General features: G+C 40.8%; 1 protein-coding gene across 2 annotated transcripts in view; it reads right to left on the reverse strand.

Moving 5' to 3' along the window:
• Positions 1–2409: 2409 nt before the first annotated feature.
• Positions 2410–24208, reverse strand: part of ITGBL1 (integrin subunit beta like 1) — a 203357-nt gene continuing 181558 nt past the window's right edge. For both annotated transcript variants that reach the window (XM_061170947.1, XM_061170946.1), the window contains 3 exons: positions 10820–10966; positions 3459–3572; positions 2410–2501 (listed from right to left, as the gene is read on the reverse strand). In XM_061170947.1, the coding sequence (XP_061026930.1) occupies positions 2410–2501; positions 3459–3572; positions 10820–10966 (353 nt within the window). The remainder of the gene's footprint in view (positions 2502–3458; positions 3573–10819; positions 10967–24208) is intronic.

The raw sequence follows: 24208 nt of genomic DNA on the forward strand, positions 1-24208 counted from the left end.
GACACACCTAGGGTAACGTGATGAGACAGGAAACTAAGGGCCGTACCAGTAGAGCAGGATGGCAAACTACTGCTCGGCTGCAAGCCAAATACAGCCTGCAATCTGTTTCTTATGGCCCAGGAGCTCAGAATGAGGTTTTTATTTTTATTTTTTCCATTTTAAAGTATTAAACGTGAACAGACAAGAATCTTCTATAGAGATGTATGTGACCCACAGTCTAAAATATTTACTATCTGGTCCTTTATAGAAAGCAGGGTTCTGCAAGAGGGGAAACTGAAAGTCATTTGTATTACGATGGCTGGATAAGGTAATGAATTCCAACGTTCGTGCATCATCACATAACGCATCAAAATTGCAACTGAACAATGATAACAGATTTGTTTGAGGCTTAGAGTGTTTAGATAGAGAAGAGGAAAGAGTACACTCTGTATTATTTCTTGACTGCGTATAGTCCCCTCATTTTATGAAAACTGATATATCAATTGACATACTAATAATAGAGATACAATTTACATGGTTGCACTCCTTAATCTCAGGATAGAGATGACAATTTTATAAATCTCTTCAAGTATGAGAACACTATTAGTACTATAAAAATCAGCATCAGTTAAATTTTCTCAAATAATTTTCAATATCAAATTTTTAAGTAACTCAGCAGATACATATTTTCCTTATTTTTGGTGATTTGACTTAGAAAAGTCCAAGCCACGACGCTAGAATATTTACATCATCAAGTAAAATTTCCAAGCAAAAATTTTCATCTTAAACAATATGGAAATGATTTCGTTACATTATTCTAGGATTTTACAAAATATAAATCACATTTAGAAAAAAAGTGGGGTTTGTATTAGCTCTAAATAATTAAAGGTTGCCTAAACTAATGTGTATACGTAGACTTAATTGTAAATATGTAAGGGAAGTCCAAATTATTGTACATTTTCATAATGCAATGTGAATTTCATACAGAGCAGAATTTCACCATTAAGAAAATAAACATTTTGTTCTTATTATTGAGTGAATATTTGTAATTTCTATTTCAGCCATTTCTGGATTTTTTTAAAATCCTCTGAGCTTTTGAGACTTTTTATTATAGTATCTCTTCTTGATTTCTTTGCATGTCCCTACTTTTCCAGTAAGTAATGTATTCTTATAAATAAGAATCTCTTAAGAGAAGTGAATGTATATTTCAGGCCCATCATATATCTAACTATATGTTGTCTTTTTAAAAGGCAAGTTACCATGGAGTAAACAGTAAAAAAATCATATTTCTTGTATATGTAACCCTTGCCCAGTTTTTAAAAATGTTCTAGAAACAGAAAATAGATACCCCTGAATAAAAATTCATTTTTTGGGTTAATCCTCAGTAGGCAAATATATACTGACACAGAATATAAGCAACTTATGTCACCATTTACTAAAAATGTCGAATTTTGCATTTTTCATATCTTCCTTAATCTTGAGTCTTTTTTTGGTGTGAGTTTATTTTTAATTTTTTTCAAAGATTTTTTTTTTTTTGATGTGGACCATTTGTAAAGTCTTTATTGAATTTGTTACAATATTGCTTCTGTTTTATGTTTTAGTTTTGTTTTTTTTTTTTTTTTTTGGCCACGAGGCATGTGGGATCTTAGCTCCCCGACCAGGGATCGAACCTGCACCCCCTGCATTGGAAGGCGAAGTCTTAACCCCTGGACGGCCAGGGAAGTCCCTTGTGTGAATTTAAAGTGGGACTAGACAAATGACAAATGACTTAATGGCTAAAATGACCAGTTTTTTTTTCAAAAGCACTGGTGATGTAGTTTCTGCCTGCTCCCCTACCCCATGTGTGTTTGTATACCACATACCTCATGTCTCCATATGGAAATACTGGCAAAATATGGTCAATGGATTTATGTGAGGATATGTCTTTTCCTTAGACTCTAATATGGTCTTTATTGTATAGGGGTGTGCATTTCTAACAACCGTGTAACTCAGTGTTTCTCAGCTCAGGCACCACTGATATTTGAAGTCAGATAATTCTTTGCTGTGGGAGGCTGTCCTGCACCAGAGGATGTTTGCAGCAACCCTGGCCTCCATGCACTAGATGCCCATAGCACGCCCTCCCACCCCACCCAGTGGGACAATGAAAATTGTCTGTAGACATTGCCAAATGTCTTCTGGGTGGTAAAGTTGCCCTTGTTGAGAACCACTGATGTACATTAAGGTAGAAAAAAATCTTTCTGGCGTTATTTACATCAGAATTTGCTTAACTCATTTTTAATGGGTACCCAGATTTCACTGAGGCATTCAGAAATAGAAAAACATACAATGGTCTGTTTGACCTGTCCTAGTGATGATAATATATGGTTCCCTCTGCATTTATATGTTCTAATGGCCTAGAAAAATAAGAATCCAGTTCTCTGCCATGGATTGTTAAGGATATTCTGTGCCGAGCCAGATTTCACATGCATTTCCGTTCCATCCATCCCAGCATTCACAGTTTCCACAGCTACAGATTCCATTCCCTGCAATAAAGTACACAGGAGAGTCATTATCATGATCGAAAGTCACCAAGTTAAAATATGTTATTCTAAACCACAGCAGTTCATAATCAAGACCATTTCATTCATCCTCTGCAGATTTTTTTATTCTGTTCTGTAGCCATCTTATCATTATCTTGTTTAGCAGCTATAGGAAATCTGATTTTTCACATAATTAATGGCATCTGCTTGATGCCACCATCTGTGTATCATCTAATAGTGACCATCCTGTGTCACTCCAGGTGGCTTCCATGTCATAATTTTGTTTTCCTGTAGAGAGCAAGTTATGTCTGACATGAATAAATGCTAAAAACCATAAAGTCCCCTGACATAGAATGAGGTAAGCTAAGGAATCAGCTAGAAGAGGAGCCTTGTGCCACAGGGATGGACAGAGAGTGAATGTCTAGCTTAATGACATACACAAGCATTCATCTTTTACCTTCAACTAGAAACAAGGAGAACAAACATAACATGTCTCTCTTTCCCCTGTAACTTGTTCAAGCAGATGTATTTTCTAACCGATTATCAGGATTCAATAACTTGGGAGAGCAGTAGCTATGACACTGCTAAGTCTCCCTCATCCCCCCAACACACACACCCCCCACTCCCTGCAGCCAACCAATACATCAACCGTCTTTGAATTCGTGGTACCCGGGTCCTGTTTAAAATGATACTCCATTCCCTACACCAGGCTCAAAGTAAAATGGTTGTCAAGACGATTATTTTCTCTTTTCAATATATAACTGCGTATGTGTGAGTTGAGGGGGTGGTTACTTTTGTCCGCCAATGCCCACTCCCCTTCTGCAGTGACTTCCTATGAATAGTGGGTCTTGATTACACGGACACTCTCCTGCCCAGCTGGCTACGGCAGTACGCGGTGGGTATCGTCCGTCTCTATTGCCCGCCGTGACACAGAACAGGTAGGGTCGGGTGATACGGCACCTGTGCAAATGAGACCGTCATGTTCGTCGCACTCCCTGTCATCACAGCCGCAGAACTCTCCCGAAACATACCATTCTTCGGCAGGGCAAATGCACTTCCCACAGTGACAAGAACCTGAAATCACAAAGGGCACTACTTGCTGTCACCACTTAACTAAAGGTTTCCGTCTAGAACAGAATATCATCAGTGCAGCGACAACAGACTTCTAATAACCTATCCTCCAAAGGGAAAAGTTTATTGAATAGCCGGTCGCTCAGAGGGGAGCCTGACTTAACTGTAATTCGTAAAGGTTAATCCAGGAAAGGCTTCATTATGGATCTAGACAGTTGCAATTAGCCTTGAGCCAATGTTCCATGGCCCGGCCTGGCTGAAATGTCAGTGACAGCAGAATGTGATGGATTCTTAGAGATGGCCTTCCAAAAAAGGTATTCAAAAATAGATGTTTTTTTCTTCTTTCTTTTTTTCTGAATTGAATCATGCTTTAAAGGTGCTTGTTTTTTTAAAGGAATTGAAGAGCAAGTTCTATTAAGTGGGGATGCATTTATTAATAAAAGAAATACTAAATTATTGTGCTTACAATTCTGGATTTTTGCTTACATGATTTTCTTAAAATAGGGACACGCCTGTATATTGGGTAGCTCTTTAAAGTGCTAAAAATACACACATAATAACTCATGTATATTCAACTTATCAGATTTCATTCTCAGGATTTCCTGCCATAATCAAGGATAGCTCTAATCCCCCCGAAATGTTCATCTTTTATGAGGCTCTAGGTCCAACCACCTTTTCCATTACTTTACACATCCCCTCTTTTTAATTAATTATTTAATTAATGTCACTAATTTAAAAATTCCTCTGGTTATTAAAAACATTTTGGTTTGCTGAGAAATAATTTTATTAATTATTTAAGTATGTTTAAAAGAAGAGAAAATATATCGATTAAATGGTGTCACAAAGGGAAGAACGCTCTCGCAGTCTAAATGTCTTCATCTGATGGCCTATAAAACCCCACGTGGCAAAATTACGCCTACAACCACAGTAAAGTCACCTTTAAAATTTAAAGGAAAACACATAAAAAGGACTTTCCCTTCCTTCTATTTCCTTGGACAGGTTAGTCTTTCCAAACATGTTTTCCTTTTACTAAAAGATGCTTACCACTAAATTGTTCTGGTCAAAAATCACCTTAAGAGATTGTGAAGTAGAAAAAAGTACTTTGACCTATTTAACAAAATTCCAGACTCGGTAAGTTCAAAATATAGTCGGAGAGGGGCAGGAATCAATCATTAGTGCCTCTAGGAAGCATAGTGCTTAAAAAATGAGTTAACAAACTGAGTAAAGTGGCTAGAGAAAAGGATTTCCTCATACCATGGAATCAGGAAAGGATCTGTATAAATGTATCTCAAGCATTAAGCACCATGTGGCATTTCATATCATGGAAATGACTATCTGCATTTTAGTGGCAAAAATCCCCAATGGCCAAGTTAAACTTTCCACATTCCTTGCCATGGGGAAAATAAGGGAGTACTAGTTATGTCCTCAGAGCTGGCTTTACATTTGTTAAGTCCTTGCTTAAGCACAGCATGATTTCATTTAGTCTTGACTTGCTTCCCTGAGGGTCTTGGTTGATTTGCGTTCTCTTGAGTAAAATCTAGACAACTTTCAGTTCTGATGAGTGACTGACAGCCTGATGGTTGCTTAGGAACCAGCGAGCGGGGCCTTCCAGCTCAGTCTGTGAGGAAGGCTGGCTCCCTCTTGGTCTCATTCAGGTAGAGTGTTACCTTATTTTAGAAATTTATTTATCCTAGTTTTAAAGATTTCTTTCAAATTTCTAGGCATGGAAGTGTTCACCATTCAACTGCTCATTTACTAAATGGTTAGCAACATATCTGCAAAAAAAACCCCCAAAAACAAAAAAACAACTTGGGACATTTCATTGACTTTTCACTGAAATTTCCCCAGAAAGCACCATATTTCGTGCTTTATTTCCATGAGTAATTACTGGAAGAATCTGATTGTTTTCAGTTGTTTCTAAAATAGTATTTCCTTTGCCTTCCAAAATTATTTCTACAAAGCAGCAGAAGTAAATGACTTTATTTGTCCATGATATTCACATCTTATGCCTAAGGATATTTTTTTGTATTTTGTCACAATTCATGAAAAGATCTCACATTTCATTTTTAAACTTACCTCTGGCCTTGGAACTATTTTAATTACTGCTCTTGCTTCTGGAATGCTTAGCTTCAGACTATAGCAAGGTATTTTCCTAAAACTGGTAAGCTCAGCTAAAGTTAATATGGTATCATGGATAGACCATTTGACAAATAAATTCCAGTTCCAAAAGTCTACTAGTCACTGAAATACTTAAAGTGAAAAATGGGGACTGATTTTTGTATGTGCTATGAAAAAGTAGCTTTTCTCAGTCAGCGTTTTCCCCACAGCTGTGTTGTTCTTTCCTGTTCGTGCCTCTCAGAGGTAGGAAATTCTTCTGCTTGTGAAACTAGGAATAGCATGTAATACTAACACATAGTGATCATTATTAGGACCTCTTATAGCAGCGCCTTGGTTGTAAAGTGCTCTGTTTTCATCAGTAACTGGGGGTCAAACTGCCCATCTCTAGAAAGGGAAAAGATTAGGCAAAGGATTCTGTCAGACAGGCACAGGCCACATGACTGCCAAGAGGGGAGCAATTGCTCAGCTCAGCTGGCCGGGCTCCACTCACACCCGTGAGACCCAATCCAGCTGTAGGGAGCAGCTGCCTCATCTTGGCAGGATCTCTAGGGCAGTAAGTTCACGACCACAATATCACTGACCCATTTATTGTCTTTCTTAGTATAAGGACCCTAAAGAGTGCTCTGATCTCCCTTCTGTGCTTCTCACAGGCTTCCATTCCTCGGGAATCAGCCACATTTTCTCATTTGTCTTCAGAGCATACTTAGGACACAAGAAGGGGAAAGAAATGAAATTCTTCTGCCTTCAAAGATGAGAAAATGAAAGTACATCAGTTAACCTAAGATTCCTGTCTGATTCAATCTACTCTTGTATCTACCTACCTGTGATGCCTCTCCCAGGGGAAAAAAAACAAAAACAAAAACAACTTTCATATAGTTTCAAAAAATGAGACGTGTGTCCTACAGATCTGCCCTGACAGCCATATCGGGTGAGGCAACTAAAGCATGGAGTGAAGACTGGTTTTTGAACCATGACTTTCACCCTTTCTCTTTTCCAGAGATGGAGAACGGGTCGGGCGGAGGGGAGGGATAGGTGGTGGAGGTACCGTGGACTTAATCTGGATGACGCATTACTCAAGTATCAATGTAAGAGAGTGTAAGGGGTTATTGAGCGACATGCAGTTACAATCATTGTCACACAACAGCATCTTTAAGGATATCAGAGTGGATCACCTAGATCTGGGTTGAAGTTATCAGGGTAAGAACAGGTTAACAGGTTATTGTGTATTCTTGGATCCAAATAAATAAATCCCCAAACAAACAGCCTATAAATTATATCATGTATTCCGCAAAGATAGCTAAGTTTAGGGGAGACCTGGCTCTGAGATCATCTCTGGTTATTCCCGCAAACAACTGAGTATAAAGGTGAGGCACTTTTGTTAGCTGCCCCATTAACAGAGTCGGACTTTCTTTTTCGTCCATCAAGCCTGACAAAATGCTGCAAACCAACATCCCAGCAGGCAGATTTCACTATTGTACTAACTCTTCCATCTGTTATGAAGGTCACGACAATGTATATCTTGTTTTAAATTTTTCTATGGAGTGATTTATTGTCTTGGCTATAAATTTGTAAAGAAATAAAATGCTATTTCTTCATCGTCTCCTGAGGTGACGGCTTTATTCACAGCTCCTGGGGAGCACACATTTCAGCCTCGTTTTTTCTGCTGGAAACGCTCAGCCGGGTCTGGGCTGCTAAGTGCTGTGCCCTGGGGATCTCAGGCCCACTATTCACACCTGCCCCGTGATCGGAGAAAGAAAAAGACTCGATTTCCTTTGTGAAAATCGAGGTGAGGGGTTTTCATTTACAAATTTGAGGACAAAGTACATGGCATTCTGGCAAGTCCACAGATGTATCCAGAAATACATGGCCCCAGTTTAAATAACTCGGAAGGGACTTCTCTTCTCTGCCACCATGTTGAAGACCCTTAGTCTATGGCCCCAGTTTACATAACTTGGAAGGGATTTCTCTTCTCTGCCACCATGTTGAAGACCCTTAGTCTGTTTCATGAGCTGCTTTTCTTGTGGTTCTTGGGGTGGGGGTTGGATGGTGCCCTCTATGGGGACAAGGATAACTTCTGCATCCCCACTATTCTCTGAAAGACACAGGTCCACGATCTCACTTGTAGCGCCTTTCTTGCTCTATAGTCCAGCATGGATTCTTCCAGAATAGGAAGAAAAGAAAGGAGCCCACAGCCAGCTGCTGCCAACACTAGGCATGCCAGCATCATCACTAACAGCAATCTCAAAACGTACAGCCTCGAGGCAGGTTTTACATTTCCTTCTGAGTTTAAAACTCTCTACCCGTTGAAGGAAAAACAAATAGTTTAGACAAATATGCTTTCAACTCTTCATTGATACATGGATATATTTCCCACCACCCAAAGCAAACAATTAGAAAAGGCATTAACTACAGAGATTTTCTTGTTCTGTTTTGTTTCATTTTGAGGAAATGCCTTTGGGCCAATATTTAGTCAACCTATTTCTTTCTTTCTTTTTTTTTTTTTACATTTTCTACATTTATGAGGCTAAAAAATGAGTCACTCTCCTAAGAATGTAATGACTTTAATAAGAATGTTTATTTCTTGAAAAGGGACAACTCCTCCTTTGGAATGAAATTCAGTTTGGGCAATGACAGAGTGCTATTCACTAGTCCGGTGAGCATGGTTTTGTGTTTTATTCCAGCACCCGCAATTGGACATAACTTAGCCAAGACCTGCTTAGGGACACTGTTAATGATGTGATAGTGTGTCTAGTAAACAGATACACAACTGCTGGTTTTTAAAATAAATATAAACGAGCACACAAATTTTTTAATATGAATTAAAATTCATATTAAAAATTAATTTCTTAATTTTTTCAGGGTTCCTTCATTCAATAGAGTTTGTACGAAAAGCTAATATCCTTATTCTAAGGATAAATTTGTATAGAATTTATTCTATACAAATTTATACAAATACATTATGGAAAACCAACTAAAAGTACCTAAACTTTGTGATATTGTGTTTGGACCTATGCTCAAAAAAATCCAATTCAGACAAATTAGTCATTCTCAGTACTTTTTTATACCCTCCATTCTGATCTGATAGCATTGTTTTCTTATTTCCTGTTTCATCCTTGAAGGTTAATTCCATCCCTACCTCCTTCCCTGTTTTCTTTATTAATCTCTTCCTCCTCAGTTCCTTCCCTTTGTCTTCCTTTTATCCTCTCCTTCCTTCTTTTTGGTTCTCCCAACAGAGCCTGAACCCAAAACAAAGTGTTTCCAGGAGTTGAGGCCCCCCTGAGAACCAAACTGGTAGGAGATTTGTTCGGGACTTGGAATTAGATTGAATTTAACAGGAGAACAAACTAGGTACACAGTGATTGCTTTAAACTCATTTGAGAGCCACCTGACTGCTGTAACTGCATTAGGTTGAGGGCATGGCCTCCTTGCCTGAACAATGAAAACATGAGTCTCAAATACAAGATTCCTGGAAACCAAGAACATTGTTTTCTATTGAAATGATCATGCTTGTATCAATTTTCAGCCTTCCTCCCGGCACCCTATGTGGTCACAGCATCCATCAGATTTTATCTTTGCAATTGTGTCAAGAAGCCCCCTTCAACCTGGCAGCATCAGCCTTGAGAGAGAGGTGAAGCAACAGCCACTGTTTAGAGGCGCATCTCCGAGGCACATCCTGTTTCTGAGGGCTCCTCCATCGGTATTCAGCGATTCCCTTTCTTCCCTGTGTCTTCTTCAGAAAGATATTTACCTGCTAATCCTGCCCCAGGGTAGGTGTTTGAGGGTAAATGCAACTTCAGCTAGAGCCTTGCCCTGTCTGAAAGGGGAGGGGAGGATCATCTGTTCTGCAAGGAGGCTAGTGAGCTGAAGAAGAGAGCTGGGAAGCTCCAGGACATCTAGTTCCCTGCAGGGCAGCTCCCGAAAATTTAGTGAGAATCCGTGCACTTCCAGAATCTTCCTAGGTGTTTTCCTAGCCACTAGCAAAGAGGAATGTGACAGCCTCCTAGATGGGCCCATAGGCACTGTGAGAGCAGGATTTTAAAGTCTCCTGGAGAATTTATACAGAAGCATCAACATCAAGATAGCTAAAATTCAATCTATTAATTAGTATTCTTTCTCTGCTCAGGAAAAAAAACCCTGTTCTGCCCTTTTGGGGGTGGGGAAGGGGCACTGGTGGGGTGGCTTTTCTTCTAGAATCTGTTTCAGTGGTAAATGTTTGATTGAGTTAGTGGCTCCTATTCAATCAACTTGAAGGTTATAACCACTTTGAAGGCTTAAATTTTTTTTTTTTTTATATTAGGTTACACATGTGTGATTGGAAAATTGGTGATTTTCAGACCAAAGAAAATTATACCAGAACTTTGGGACCCATGTACTTTTTCCTCCCCTTTTTATAAAATGAAATATGTAGTCTCCTTTTATAGCCTCACATCCCTAACCCTCCCTTCCTCCACACACACACCTACATATTTAGCATCTGAAATTCCCAAAGCCTATTTGTTGGCAGTTTAGACGCTTGTGATCACTTCTCTGCGGTTCTGGACTGCGCCATTTCACAGGTGAACCCAACAATTATCCTTTTGCGTTTTTGGCCCATTCAGTGCCCAGTCTACCTTGTTGGTTTTCTTCTTTATACAATCATCAATTCTTTTTATTCAGCAGTGACGTTGAACATAGCAAGTGCCCAGGGATCTTTTCACATGAAACCTGTCTCATGCATTTCATTTTCTCAGGCCCTGAACTTCATTTGGCAACTTTTTTTTTTTAATTTTAAAAATTATTTTGTTATCTCTGGCATTTTCATTTATAGTGGCGTTTATTTAGATCCACACACGCAGAGGAGGTGTATGCATGTGAGCTATGGTCCCTGGAGCTTTAGATAAACCCATTTTTCTATCACGAATTCACTTACAACTAAAGAAAGCAGCACACAGGTATATCTGAGACTCTCCTTCTGATAATAATTTCCATTATCGTTTGAATGGGAGAAATTCCAAGCTTCAAGTCTGGTCTGAGCAGAGGACAGAGGGGTCTGCGTTCAGCAGAGTGCAGTCTGCAGAAGCTGGCTGTACGCGCTGCCGTACCAACCACGTGTCAGAGCAGGGATTCTGTCCAAAGCTGCAGCGGACACTCACCCTTCCCCGAGCACAGTACGCCATCTGCTGATTCGCACAGACTCCGGCTCCGTTCCTCCGTCAGGTTACACTTCCGCGGATGCTGGCAGAGCTCCCCGAACCATCCTCTCCCGCAAACGCAGCGACCGCAGGAACACGTGCCGTGGCCTGCGAGGCAACCACAGGGTGGGGTGAGAGGAGGAGATGGGCAAAGAGCCAGCTGAGTCACAGTCTTTAGGAAAGAAATATGTAAACCAGAGTATCTCATTTCCTATCAAGCCAACACACTGTCCCCTTACGCACAGTTTGGCGTGTGAGTGTTTAAAAGAACTTCGCGACGGAGTTCTAGCTGAACACAATCCTCTTGAATGTCGCATCAGAGGTGGACTCAAGAGAGAAAAGAAAGCTTGAAACAATTTAAAATGGAATGTGACCATCCTTTCTTGATCCACAATACTTTCCCATTTGCATTTTTATCAGGATGGAGTCTTCAGGCTTTTCCTCACCGTGCACACCCTGACACCCAGACCAATTTGCAAGGCTAGTCACGTCACCCCTGCCTGCCCCATGTATTGATTACTCTCCTATCGTTTACAAATAAAAACCAAAGGTTCACCTCCATACAAATGGCATCTGGTATTATATTACGCTCTCCCTGTGCTCCTCTGCTTGCTAATAAGAACAGATATAAGTGTAAGTAATGGTGTCTCCCTATTGTTGTATAGAAGTTAAAAACAGCACGAGGCTTAGACTCATATCTTTTTCTCCCCTTTGGTTTCTGTCATTGGCTCCTGGTTTGGGGATGTTTATCTTTGGTGTGTACGCAACATTATATCTGTGATACTTATACACTGGCGTATACATCTGTCTAGTCGCTGGCCACCAACACTCCATTCAATTGCATCATCTTCCATGTTAATTTCTCTTTCTTCCCATCAATGCTCTATTCTTTTCCTATATGTGCATTACCTTACAGCCAGATCTCTCCAAAGAGAACAAACAAAACAGCTATTTGTTTGGCAAAATTTTACTAATTACTATGAACAGAGCATTTTGCTAGGCACCAGAGGATGCAAAATCAAATATGATGGGCATGGTGGTCCCTGCCTTACTTCCAGGGACATATCAAATCGTCATTCAGACTGCTCAACCCCACTGCATCTTTTGAGCCCATTCTGCCTTGACCATTTGCTCTGGCAGGATCTCCAATAGTAAACTTCTTCCATCTGCCTCTTCCTACACTCATTTCTGCACAAGGAGGGATTGGTGGCCAACATTTAATTGTTTGCAATTCATTGTTAAGATTAAAAAACCTAAGTACTCATGACCCAAGTGATATTTCTCTGTAACACGTGACCATCTGGAAGTGAATGGAAAGCAAATGGGAGGCAAACTTAAAAGACACCTGGATTAACAGACCTATTTCTGCCAGCCTCGTCTTGTCCATAGGCTGATTTATTGAACTGCATCTCACCACAGCCCTTTGAGTCAAGCATTATCACCATTTTACAGTCAGGAAACTAAGGCTCAGAGAGATTAAGTAATTTTTCCTCAAATCACACAACTCAACCATACAGGATCAGAACCTGACTCCAGTTTTCTCTAATTTCAATGTCCCCTTGTTTTCCACGTCACACTGCCTGTATATTTCATTTTGGAAAATAAACAATGACTATCAGTCCGAGACACGTAGGAGCCTTTTCTTAATTCCTGTCTTTTTAAACTGCTGCATAGTATGAAGGTATACATTTGACGTTCGTAGGCACTTTCTTCTTAAGAAGTCTCTCCTATACTGGTTTTCATGACATTGGACTTTCCTGACCCTTTCAACCCTCCTCCTTCGTCTACTTATTCCTCTACTTTTTGTCTCACCCGATTAATGTAGGAATCCCCTGATTGTCTATCCTTAATCATCTTCTCTTATCTCTCTACCATCTCTCTCTTGAAAAATTCATCAAATCATAGGATTTCAGATAAGCACAATGATTACAGGGCTCTATCTCCAGCCCCTCAATCTCTCTTAAATTCCTCTCCCATGATTCCATACTTCGTATTCTACTAGCATCAGAAATTGATACATCGAGACCTGCATGTATAATTTTCTTTCCAAAAGCTACTCTTCTGTATCACCCATCTCTTTTAACAGCCCAACTCTCCTTCCAGCCAACCAGTTCAAAATGATTCAGATCATACTTGACTCTCTCTCACTTCCCTCATCCAAAGAGCTGCCAGATCCTGTTGAAACGACCTCAAAATTTCCACTCCTATCACCATCAGAAACCTTTGAGAAACCTTCTGTCACGTCTTTCTCCAATATTCTCACTCTCAGCGTCCCATAACATGACTCTACTCACATCACAGCCTTGAGATCTAGGACTGTGTGACTCCCTAATGCTTATGGGATGAAGTTCACCTACTTTAACCTTCCTTATGTCTTAGGTTCCTGAAGTAAATTCCCAGCTGCTTCTCCAACCTTACTTCTTCTCCCCTTCATACACTTCCTGACCCACTCATCTTTCCCGACATAGTTCCGGTGTTTTCCAGACTTCATGACTTTGGTGAGACAGGAATCCATGCCTTCTACTCTACACAACCAGATCCTGCTTAATTTTCAGAACTCAGGGAAAGTGACTACACCTCTGGAAGATTTTTCTAATATCCCCAAGTGGAATTCATCTTCCCCTCCTCTGAATTTCTATACTATCTTATTTTTCACCTCTTGTATAACATTTTTGTCTTCTACCTCGTAATATGCAGTTATGTATCAGATAGACCCATTACTTGACTGATTTCTCTGATGGTAGGAATCACTTCTGATCCATCACTATAGTCTTCAGAGTGCCAAGCATTGCCTTAGACATAGTGGATCCTCAAAAAACACTTGTAGAGTAAGGTTATTTTTCAACAAAATCCCCTTCTTATTTTTTCCCACAAATCCCAACTGACAACCATAAACTGAATACAGGACATGTTTACAGGTCATCTGGTTAATAAACTGTCCTTCAAAGTCAAAGGACTGTTCTTAGATGGCTCTGTTTTATTTCTATGTCTTTAGAGTGGAATGAAGTTAGCAAATCTGTGTAAGAGTTACATACTCAATGAATCGTTATGAAACTGGTTCTATCTTGACTTCTCCAATAAAACAAAAGTCCACTTAAAGTGAAGTCTACTTTAGAAGTTCAAAACAAGTTATCCAAGTTATCCACCTTTGGAGGCAGAAATGTGTGATACAAAAAGAAGAAGGAGAAGGAGAAGGAGGAGGAGGAGGAGGAGGAAGAGAAAGAGAGCTTTTAGCATCAATACCATCAAGCTATGGACTTTTCAAATGTTTATGCTTCTTACAAGCCCTGGGTTAGTAAGAATTACCATCATTTGACATAATTGGAATAATTTAATCTCTACGGCAGAGAAAGACATTCTGCCTTTGATTTAGGATATCATTGAGAATGACTAAATGATGCCTCACCACAAGTAATTTAATATAAAATTTATATGCAAGGAAATAGGAGATTGTTTTTCACTTATTAGCTCATTTATCACATCCTTCCACAAAGTTAAGTTGGCATCTAGCCCAGACAATGGTCAAAATGCATTGGTATTTAAATGTTTTGCTTTGCTATTTACATGACTTCTCTTTACTTAAAAAATGTTTTTTAAAGCTTTCAATAATATCTTCTTTATAAACTCTAATAATTTAGTCACCCACTCAAGAACTTTTTATTATGTACTAGGCATTTTACTAGCTCTACTCTCATGGGCTTATAGGCTACCAGGGGAGAAAACAAATAACAATGAGGAAACAAATACACTTGAGCTATGGAAGAATTAAGGAGGGTGTTGGTAGATTCAGCAGAGAGAACATTATTAACTGGAGTGGCCAGCTCTCTGACACCCAGCGGCTGAGAAAGAGCCAGATAGCTAACGTTCTGGAAAAGCTAATGAAGATTCTCGGATTAAGAAAGAGCTTCACATGTTATAGGCAGTGAAAAAAAGGCCAATGTATCTGGAGAGTAATGAGTAAGAAAAAATGAAAAAGTAATAAAGTTGGAGAAATATTTAGGAATGAGAACACAGAAAATTATTTGTTCTTGGTAAGGCGTCTACATTTTATTCCAGGAGGAAGGGGAAATCATAGAAAGGTGTTATGCGAGAGAGGGATGTGTTACAATTTATGGTTTGCAAATTCATTTTGGCAACTGGGTGGGAGAAATTAAGGTGTGTTGGGAGGAAGTGAGGATGGGGAAAGTGAGAGAGTATTGCAGAGTCCAAGTGAAAGGTGATGCAGGCTTCAAGCAGGGTGGTGGCAGTGCAAATGGGGAGAAGTGGCTGGAGATCTACCTTGATGGGGGTACCCATGGAACTTGCTGCTGGATTGTATGTGGCAGGTGAGAGAAAGAAAGGACTAGTTTTCTGACTCAAGAAATCCTGTGAATAATGATGGTATTTAATAGATATGGAAGCTGCAGGAGGGAGAGGTTGAGGGCAGAAAATCAGTTCCATTTTGAACCTTGTGTGTCTGAGATACTCTTAAGACAACCAAGGAGAGGCCAAGTAAGCAGCTGACACAAACCTGGCGTTTGAGGACAGGTTGGAGCTAGGTCTGTACGTGTTGGAGTTTCCAAAAGGAGATGGCATTTAAAGCTTTAGAAGTGAATGAGCCCACCTAGGGAGAAATAAGTCTTGAGAAACTCCAATATTTAGGGTAGGGGAGAGGGGAGAAGCCAGACAAGTAGCGTCATCCAGTCAAGAAGAAGAAAAATGAGATGACTGTGTTGTCTTGTAAGATGACAAGGAGAGTATTCCATTAAGGAGGCCTATTGAGTAGAATGGTCCTGAAAATTGGAGTTAAAAAAAAAAGACCATAAAGATCATAAGAGTAGTTTCAGTCAACTTTTGCCAGACCAACCCTACTAAGTTGTCTCTTAGGCCTGTGAGTGGAACATCCAGGGGTAGCAGAACTCGGAGAATCATCTATATACACCATTCAGTGAGAACAACATCTCTGCTTGGTGGTAGAATCCACAGTGAGGTTACCTGTGTATAATAAGTGTATGATAGATCATTCAAGAATGAACCTGTAGAGAGAACCAGCCTAATGAATCATTTGAAGTCCACTGAATATGCCTTCACGTGACTTCCCAACTCTTCATACAGGTGAGCAATTTTCCATTCAATTTTCATTTCCAGTGCCATTCATCCTCTCCCAGATACTTACCTCCTGGCATCTGGCACTCCCCCCGAGCAACAGAAATTTTTCTTCCTATTCTCTTCCCTTCCCCCACACCAAAATATTCACCAGGAATGCTCTGGATAGGTGTTGTCCAATGTAGTAATCACTAGTCAATGTGACTATTTAAATTTATTAACATTCAGTAAAATTTAAAATTCAGTTTCTCAGTTGCACTAGTCACATTTCAAGTGTTCAACAGCCATATGTGGCCAGTGGCTACTGCATTGAATAAGGCAGATATGGAACATTCCTATCATCTTTGAAAATTCTATTGCACAGTGATGCTCTAGACAATGACATTTCCAATGAATCCATGGGCTCTGAGACACACTTCCTCAGTGCACTGCAGCGACGGTTCTCAATTAGGAAACTGACACATGAAGGTATCTAATTGCATCAGATACTACATATTGCCTGCCCAATACTCTTTTCCCCTTGTTAATACTAGTGGAAGCCTCATTTTTTTCAGAGAGGTGATAACAGTTCATCTGGAAAATATTTGATTACTCAGGCTCCTTTGGACCTAGAGGTGCCCCTAGGACTTAGCTCTAATAAGTGAGATATAAGAGAAAATCTCTTGGGTGAGGTTTCCAGGAAAGCTATTGTCTTCCAAAGAAAATGGGACAGACTCAGCTAGCATGTTATCCTTTGCCCTTTGCCCTTTGTCCTATTTTCCCTTTCTTCTTTCCTGGAAGATGAGCACAATGGGAGATTTTCAAGGAGCGTGACAACAGAAGTCATACTCGAAGGGCAGAGAGGAAATGAGGAGAGAAGGCGTGTGGGACTCTGACGGCTCTCAGGTAGTCACCTCACCATCCATCCATCCCTGAAGTGACAATCTGCAGGCTTGTAGCTGAACACAGTCCTAACTGGTTGTGTGGTGAGGCCATTCAAGATGGCTGCTCCCCTGCTCTCTGTACATCCCCTGCTCGACCAGTCCCTGCTTCACTCACTTGACTACCCAATCCTCTCAATTGCAGGCTTAATAAACATACTGTTTATGTACTTGCCCCTTGCCCCAGCCACTGGTTTCCCTGGTAACTGATGAGCCAACCTGACATCAGTTCCCCCCATAAATGGTAACCTCCTCCTCCCTGGAGTGGCAAAGATTGCTGCCATGTCCTGCTGTCTGCCATAAATGGTGCGGTGTCGCTCCAGGACGTTTTGCTGCAGACTCGTAAGATCTCCTGTCCGATAAACGACTGATGTCTCTTTCTTCAGTCTCCAGGTTGGGCAACTACAAAGCTTATAGGCCTGCAGGGTGCATCCCAACACTGGTACACTTACAAACTCAGGAAAGAGGTTTGTGATTTTAAGATGTAATTTGGAGATAATCACACTGCTACCCACATTGTCCAGCTAAGAAAGGCGTGGCCTGACTGAGTGGTCTGACCTTTCCTCAATGTGAGACTTCCAGCAATGCCTGGGAGGGGGGTAGTGGTCACTGCACTCATACTCTCAGGCTGCCTGATCTTCTTCAAATTGCAGCTACAAACCAAGGAACTTCCTGAAGAAATGAAATGTGAACTGACTGTATAGTTAAGAGGTGGTTCTTCATTATCCCTTCTTGCTTCTTAAATTGGACTCATAGTCTCATTTCAGGAGCAGAGAGGACAAAGGAAAAGCAATAAGCAATCCACTTCTTAGTCTCATCCTGGGTATATGGAGTACAGGAGGGAGATCTCTGGTTTAGCTTATATTAGTTCAAAACAATTAAACACACATGAGCCAACATGTAGATATATTTTCCTCATGAAATCTTAAAATCAAGTACCCTAAAAATGAATACATCTCAGGGACTACCTCTCTGGACAAAGTGTGTTTTTTTTTTCAGTAGTGACATCTGATTTTAAAAATCCATGCATTTGTAGGTCACATAAAATTTTTACTGTTAATAGGGATGTTTTGAGAAGATCCACATGTGGTCTATGATCATTGAACATGACTTACCAGTAAGTAAGTGAGGCATGGTCTTACTTCTTATTGACTTTCTCTTTGCCCATCACTGTCATGACCCTCATTTTCAGGTTGTAATTTTGGTGTAATCAAAACTGAACTGCTTAAAATTATGTAATTGCTTACATTCACCTTCAGGTACAGTTGCTCATTTACCCCAGCCTCCCAGAATTGGTTTAATCGCTTTCAGTGTTATTGTTGGGAAGGTGGATAAACATCATTGGCTCTTGGTTCTCATGAGCCTGTTGATTAGGTAGGTTTACAGTTATTTTTGGTTTTACTTATTCCTTGTTTGCTAAAGCGCTCAGGGAGTCCCTGCTTTGGAGCCAGGGACCCGCAGTTTGATCTCTGGCCACACATTAGATATGTGCTTCTTGTCCGTCCCTCCAGGTGAAAGGCCACAGACACTATGGCTCGGTGTCTGGCAGTGAACTGAGAAAATTACCCAAATTAGTGATGTCAATTTTGTTCCCGGAAGCTACACCAGAGGGATGATGGTAATCTGTTTCACACACCCCTAGTAGTGAGATTCGTTCCCCACTGGCTGCCACATGATGGAGAGACCCAATGCTTTGAACAAAGTAGCTGCCATTCCTTCCTCAAGGCACAGAACTGCTGATTCGTATGATGCCAACTTCCTTCCAAAACATTCTGTAGCTGGTGAATCAAGAAATCTAAAACAGATGTATTTTTTTGTCCTGTTTTGGAGATGGACACTTCAATGAACTCCGTATCGCACAGATGTTGAGGCTTCTCTGGCTTAGAAGTCTTATGCCCCATAGGAGCCCAAAATCTCTTCTAATTATTCCTTAAGCATAGCTTCCAGAAAACCCACAAGGGACGTGCCTGGTGGCAGAGTCACAGCACTCATGGAAGCCAAAAACCATGGCATTCCCATAAGACATTCATAGTTCATTCACAATCCCTCCCAATCTAGTTGAAATTTATCGATCATAGGTCACATTACCATGAGCAATGTTGCCTGGTAACATTGGCATCTACCATCTTCATCTGTTTCCAGGGAGCTGGAGTGAGGAGGTTAACAGAGGGTCAGAGGCTCTTGCAGCAAGGTAAAGGGTTTTGTTAGCCTATTGTCCATATTATTTCTGATACTGTCTCCAATACATCCAAGTTTTTCCATCTTTACCATCCTCCATCTAACTAAACCACCTTCATCTCTCACCAGGACTCATCTCCTAAATCCACATTCACCCACCAACCCCACAAGTACACACTCCTTCCAGCAATCCAAACTTCACCTGGCAGCCAGAGGTACTTTTTAAACAGGATGATAACGCTATTGTCTTGTGTAAACCCCTTGTATGGCTTCCGATCATCGCTTGAGTAAAGCCCCAAATCATTAACACGGTTTACAAAATCTGTCATACCCTGCTCCCCTTTGCATTCTCATCTCCTATCACACAGGGTTTCTCTCCAGTTCTCAAAAATCCCTTGAACATGTCACCCTCCCTTCCCGCATATGCCTCGGCACACTTTGTTCTGTGACTCCTGGGTCGCACCCATCTCCTCTCACCTGGCTACATTCTATGCATTCAGTTACCAAATATGGTGGCCATGGTGCTTAGCTGATTAATACATGTCAAGCACATGTCATGCATCATATCGTTTTTACCAGATATGAAGGCATTAGCAAAGCCTTCCGTAGCCTCCAGTCTATGTCAAATCCCCTATCATGTATGTTTCCATTGAACTAGTGCTTCTCCTTTCAGACCATCCACCTCATTATCCTTCCTTTCTCAATGTCACCCTTCAAGCATAATCATCAACTCCAATAGATTCACCACTGAATCTCCAGGGCTGGCAAACAGTTTTTGAGTTGTTTGAGCTGGAGCTCAACAAATATTTCTTGAATTAAAGAAAAAAAATAAACGATTAGTTCAGTTTCAACCATGCAGAATGTGGAGGAATTTCCACATTGGAAATATTTAACTTGAATTTGAAGAGTATGAAGCCAGGAGGGAATGATGCTAAGAAATCATCTTGGCAGACACTGACCTCAAGACAAAAGAGGAAGAAAGAAGCGGAGATTACTCGAGGACAGTAAACAGTGAGCAGAAAAGACATGCAAAGGCCATTTCTAGGGAAATGCTAAGATTTATTGGTAAGCTCTGAGAGATGAGCAAGAAAAAAAGATCAAGTGGTTATGAGAGAAGTGAGAGAAGAAACAGGGGGAAGGTGTTTCTGAGGCCCAGGAGACCATGCCAAGCGGGATTCTGAGTAGAGTAACCACAGCTCTACGCTGAAAAGCGGTCACGTAGAATGAGACCTGAACGGCACCCCGGATTTGGGCAACTAAGAATTACGAAAAATCCCAGGGAATCGGTTATACAGAATGGTGGGAGACAGAGCAAGTTTCCATGGGTTGAAGATTGAACCAAGAGGAATGCAGACATACAGGTCAGAGGTAAAGGCATCAAGGAGATCAAAAATATTTAAGGACATGCTTGTGTTTGAGGGGCAGTGCTGGCCTTTACACGGAGTAAGTATGCAATGCGTATTTGCTGATTTAATTATTACATGATAGGATATTATTAAATAAGAAGAGAAGTTCTTATGATAATGGATATTTTTAGATAGACTGAGAAATATAGAAACTTTGGCGATGCATGCTCTTACTCAAGCCCTAAGACACGGCCAGTGTCTTCTTACCTGTGCTCCTCCCTGCTTGCAAACCCATGAGAAGCTTCTCCATGGAAGGTGCCCTGCTGAGTAAGAGCCACTAAAAATACTTCTGAGATGCATATGGCCCCTTTGATTTGGTAGCTCAGTGTCAAGTGTGAGGATAGAAACTGCATTATGCAAAAAGAACAGACAGGAGAATTCATCTATGCCGTCCAAAATTGAAGACAAGACAGTCACAGTTCTGAATAAACTGTGGTTACAAAAGGAATTAACAAGCAAACGTGGAGCTCTGTTCTGTGTCGCATAGAGTTTACTGGAATCCACAGCATAAAATTCCACCTGAGTGGTTATGTCTATCATTCTCTCTATATGTATATAACACTAATGATAATAATATCTAATGTATATACATATGACACATGTGCTAAGTACTTTATACACATTAACTCACTTAATCTCACAATAACCCTACAAGAGACATACATTATAATCAACTTTTATAGGTGAGAAATGGGGGTTATGTAAATTGCCTCAGGTCATATGGGGAGTAAGTGGCAGAGCCAAGGTTGGAACCAAGAAAGCCTCATGTCTGTAGTCTTAACTACTGTACTATATTGCCATTTACATTTCTAAATAGTTAAGTACATTTACATAAATGTTTGTGAAAGGAACTTATGATCCCCTTATCAGCAGGTTTACTATGTCGTATACTTTAACACTGAAATTACTGTACGTTCAAACTTGTTAATTAATGGCATGTTTCTTGTAATTTCTGTCCAGAGAACAGCTGAGACATAAATGAAATTCAAGGCTATAATAGCCAAGGCTCAAATAGTTCCTTCCATAAAGCAGTGCTCAGAAAATAGAGGAATTAAAAATCACAGTACCTTGATTAACTGTCTTAAATCATAACTGGAGGCCAAGTGCAAACTCATGTGGGAGGTGATGTTTCCAGTGAGAACATGAATTACAGTTGATCTTCACTATTCGAAGATTTCGTATTTGATAACTTGCCTACTCTCTAAAATTTATTTCTATCCCTGAAATCAACACTCGAGAAGCTTTCCAGGTCATTTGAGAACACGGGCCGAACAGTGAAAAAATTGAGTTGCCTGAGGTTCACATTCCCAGCAAAGAGCAAAGAAGGTCACACTCTGCCTTCTTTGTTCAGCTCTTACACTGTAAACAAGTGTCCTTTTCCCAATATACTTGGTGCTGTACATTTTGCATTTTTGTGCTTTTTGTTGATGATTTCAATGTTTTTAGATGGACCCCAAGTATAGTGCTGAAGTGCTATCCAGTGTCCCTAAGTGCAAAAAAGGCTGCGATGTGCCTTACGGAGAAAATCTGTGAGCCAAATAATCTTCATTCAGGCGTGAGTTATAGGGCTGTTGGCCGAGTTCAATGTTAATAAATCAACTACATATGACACAATATGTCTTTACAGAGACACACACATAAAACAAGGTTATGTATTGATTGGTTGATAAAAACGCTGCAAACAGAGGCAGGAAACTAGCTAGCCCCGTATTTCCCTCAGGAGCAGTGAGTCAGTATTTGCCAAATCCCTGTTCAAGACAACTTTATAGACCACAGCCAGCATGAATACCAAGACTAGACTTATCTTGTTGAGGAACACTAACAGAGTATCAGTGTGGACTGAAAACTATGTGCAGCTTTTCTAGCTACATGTCACTTCAGATACACATGAGCTGACCACTGAAGGGGACATCTCTCCCTCTCCTTCCTGGAACTATCCCCCTCCAAGCAATAGGACTGACCATCAGAGTAAAGAGTCACAAAAAACTACACACTGGAATGTGTACAGATGTGTGTACAGGCCCTAGTGCAGAACCTGTGGCAGAATTTAAGGCTCCAGGCTGTCAACTGGGCTGCAGAGCTCAGATGAAGCAGGAGAAGGTAAGTGAAGCCAATCGTTGTTACCTACAGACAATCTTTTAAATTATTGGTATTGGACTTCCCTGGTGGCGCAGTGGTAAGAATCTACCTGCCAATGCAGGGGACATGGGTTCAAGCCCTGGTCCGGGAAGGTCCCACATGCCGCGGAGAAGCTAAACCCATGCGCCGCAACTACTGAGCCTGCGCTCTAGAGCCCGCGAGCCACAACTACTGAGCCCGCATGCCACAACTACTGAAGCCCACGCGCCTAGAGCCCATGCTCCTCAACAAAGAGAAGCCACCGCAATGAGAAGCCCATGCACCGCATCGAAGGGTAGCCCCCGCTCGCCACAACTAGGGAAAGCCCGCGTGCAGCAACAAAGACCCAATGCAGCCAAAAAATAAAAAAAAAAAAGAAATTACTGGTATTATCTTAACCCCAAATCTCTCAAGGACATTATTTGAATGTCAAAGTGAAATTTAAGAATAACAACACAAAATATTTTCAAGAAAAATTTCCAAGATGTGTTTCCTTTACCTACTTGAAAAGTGTTCCAAGATCTTTCGGTCAGTAAAATGTCTTTAATACAATCTAAAATATGAAATTAAAATGCATAGGTGATTTCCTAGAGCTGGTTGCTAAAATTTAAGAAGAAACACCAAGAGAATCCATCCAATTATAGTGATCAAAGATACTATGCTTATCTGATTACTATTGTACTAATATTTGTTGGCTGCTAGCTGACACAGGAGAAGCAGCAAAGTTTTTCCCAACCTTGAAAACACGTTTGTGCTCTGATAATTATGTTCTGATATCATCTATATTTGGGAAGATCAACCATCTAAGAATTAATCTCTAAATGTGTGAGCAAGGATCTCCCAAATCGTAGCCAAGGCTCTACCAGGAGGATAAGATATATTAGCCTGTCTCCAGCTACTGCCTAGTCTACTGTGCCACATCCTGTATCCAATCAAAGAGAGGATGGATTGTACGGTAGGAAAATCTAGACAGTGGTAAAGAATGAGAATCTGCACTATCCAGAGAGGATAGACCACCCAGCGTGAGAGTTGCGGTCCTTCCGCATGTGTATTCTGGCAGCTGCAGGGCTCCCCCAGCAACGTCATCCTTTTTGTTATGATGACTTTCACTTGGCGCCCCCTGGGGTTCTCTGCCCCGAGGTTTTCTCCAGCCGCAGAAGCCCGCTCTGATCCTGTACCTGTGAGGCATGCTGGATGTGGCCTGGCAGTTAACGTCTCCTAGAAGCAATCCTCAACCAATGACTGATGATATAAGAATTGTGTGTTTTACTCGGGCTCTTAGAGTTCCATCCTCTGTGCTGGGATGAAGCTCCAGTTGACCACAGCAGTAACTGGGTTGACAGCACAGTCTTAACCGGCTGCCCCTCCTCCATGCCACACTTTTCCACTCTCCTACCAGAAACTCCTTCCCCTTTCCAAGGACTTGCATCCAAATCCTTATCTCAGATTCTTACTTCTCATAGAGTTTCTCTACAAAAAAAATTCTAGTCTCTGGGGCAATTATATTTCTGATTGTATATCAAGTAATTGGTGTTCTGGTTTGTACATTGGTCTTTTACTAGTTTGGCTAATGGGAGTCAGGTCCCCCTGGGACACAGAGGACTCTGGGTAGATGGACAAATCCAGAGTGTAGACACGCAGAG

The sequence above is a fragment of the Eubalaena glacialis genome, chromosome 16, assembly GCF_028564815.1.
Source record: "Eubalaena glacialis isolate mEubGla1 chromosome 16, mEubGla1.1.hap2.+ XY, whole genome shotgun sequence".
NCBI classification, from domain to species: domain Eukaryota; kingdom Metazoa; phylum Chordata; class Mammalia; order Artiodactyla; family Balaenidae; genus Eubalaena; species Eubalaena glacialis.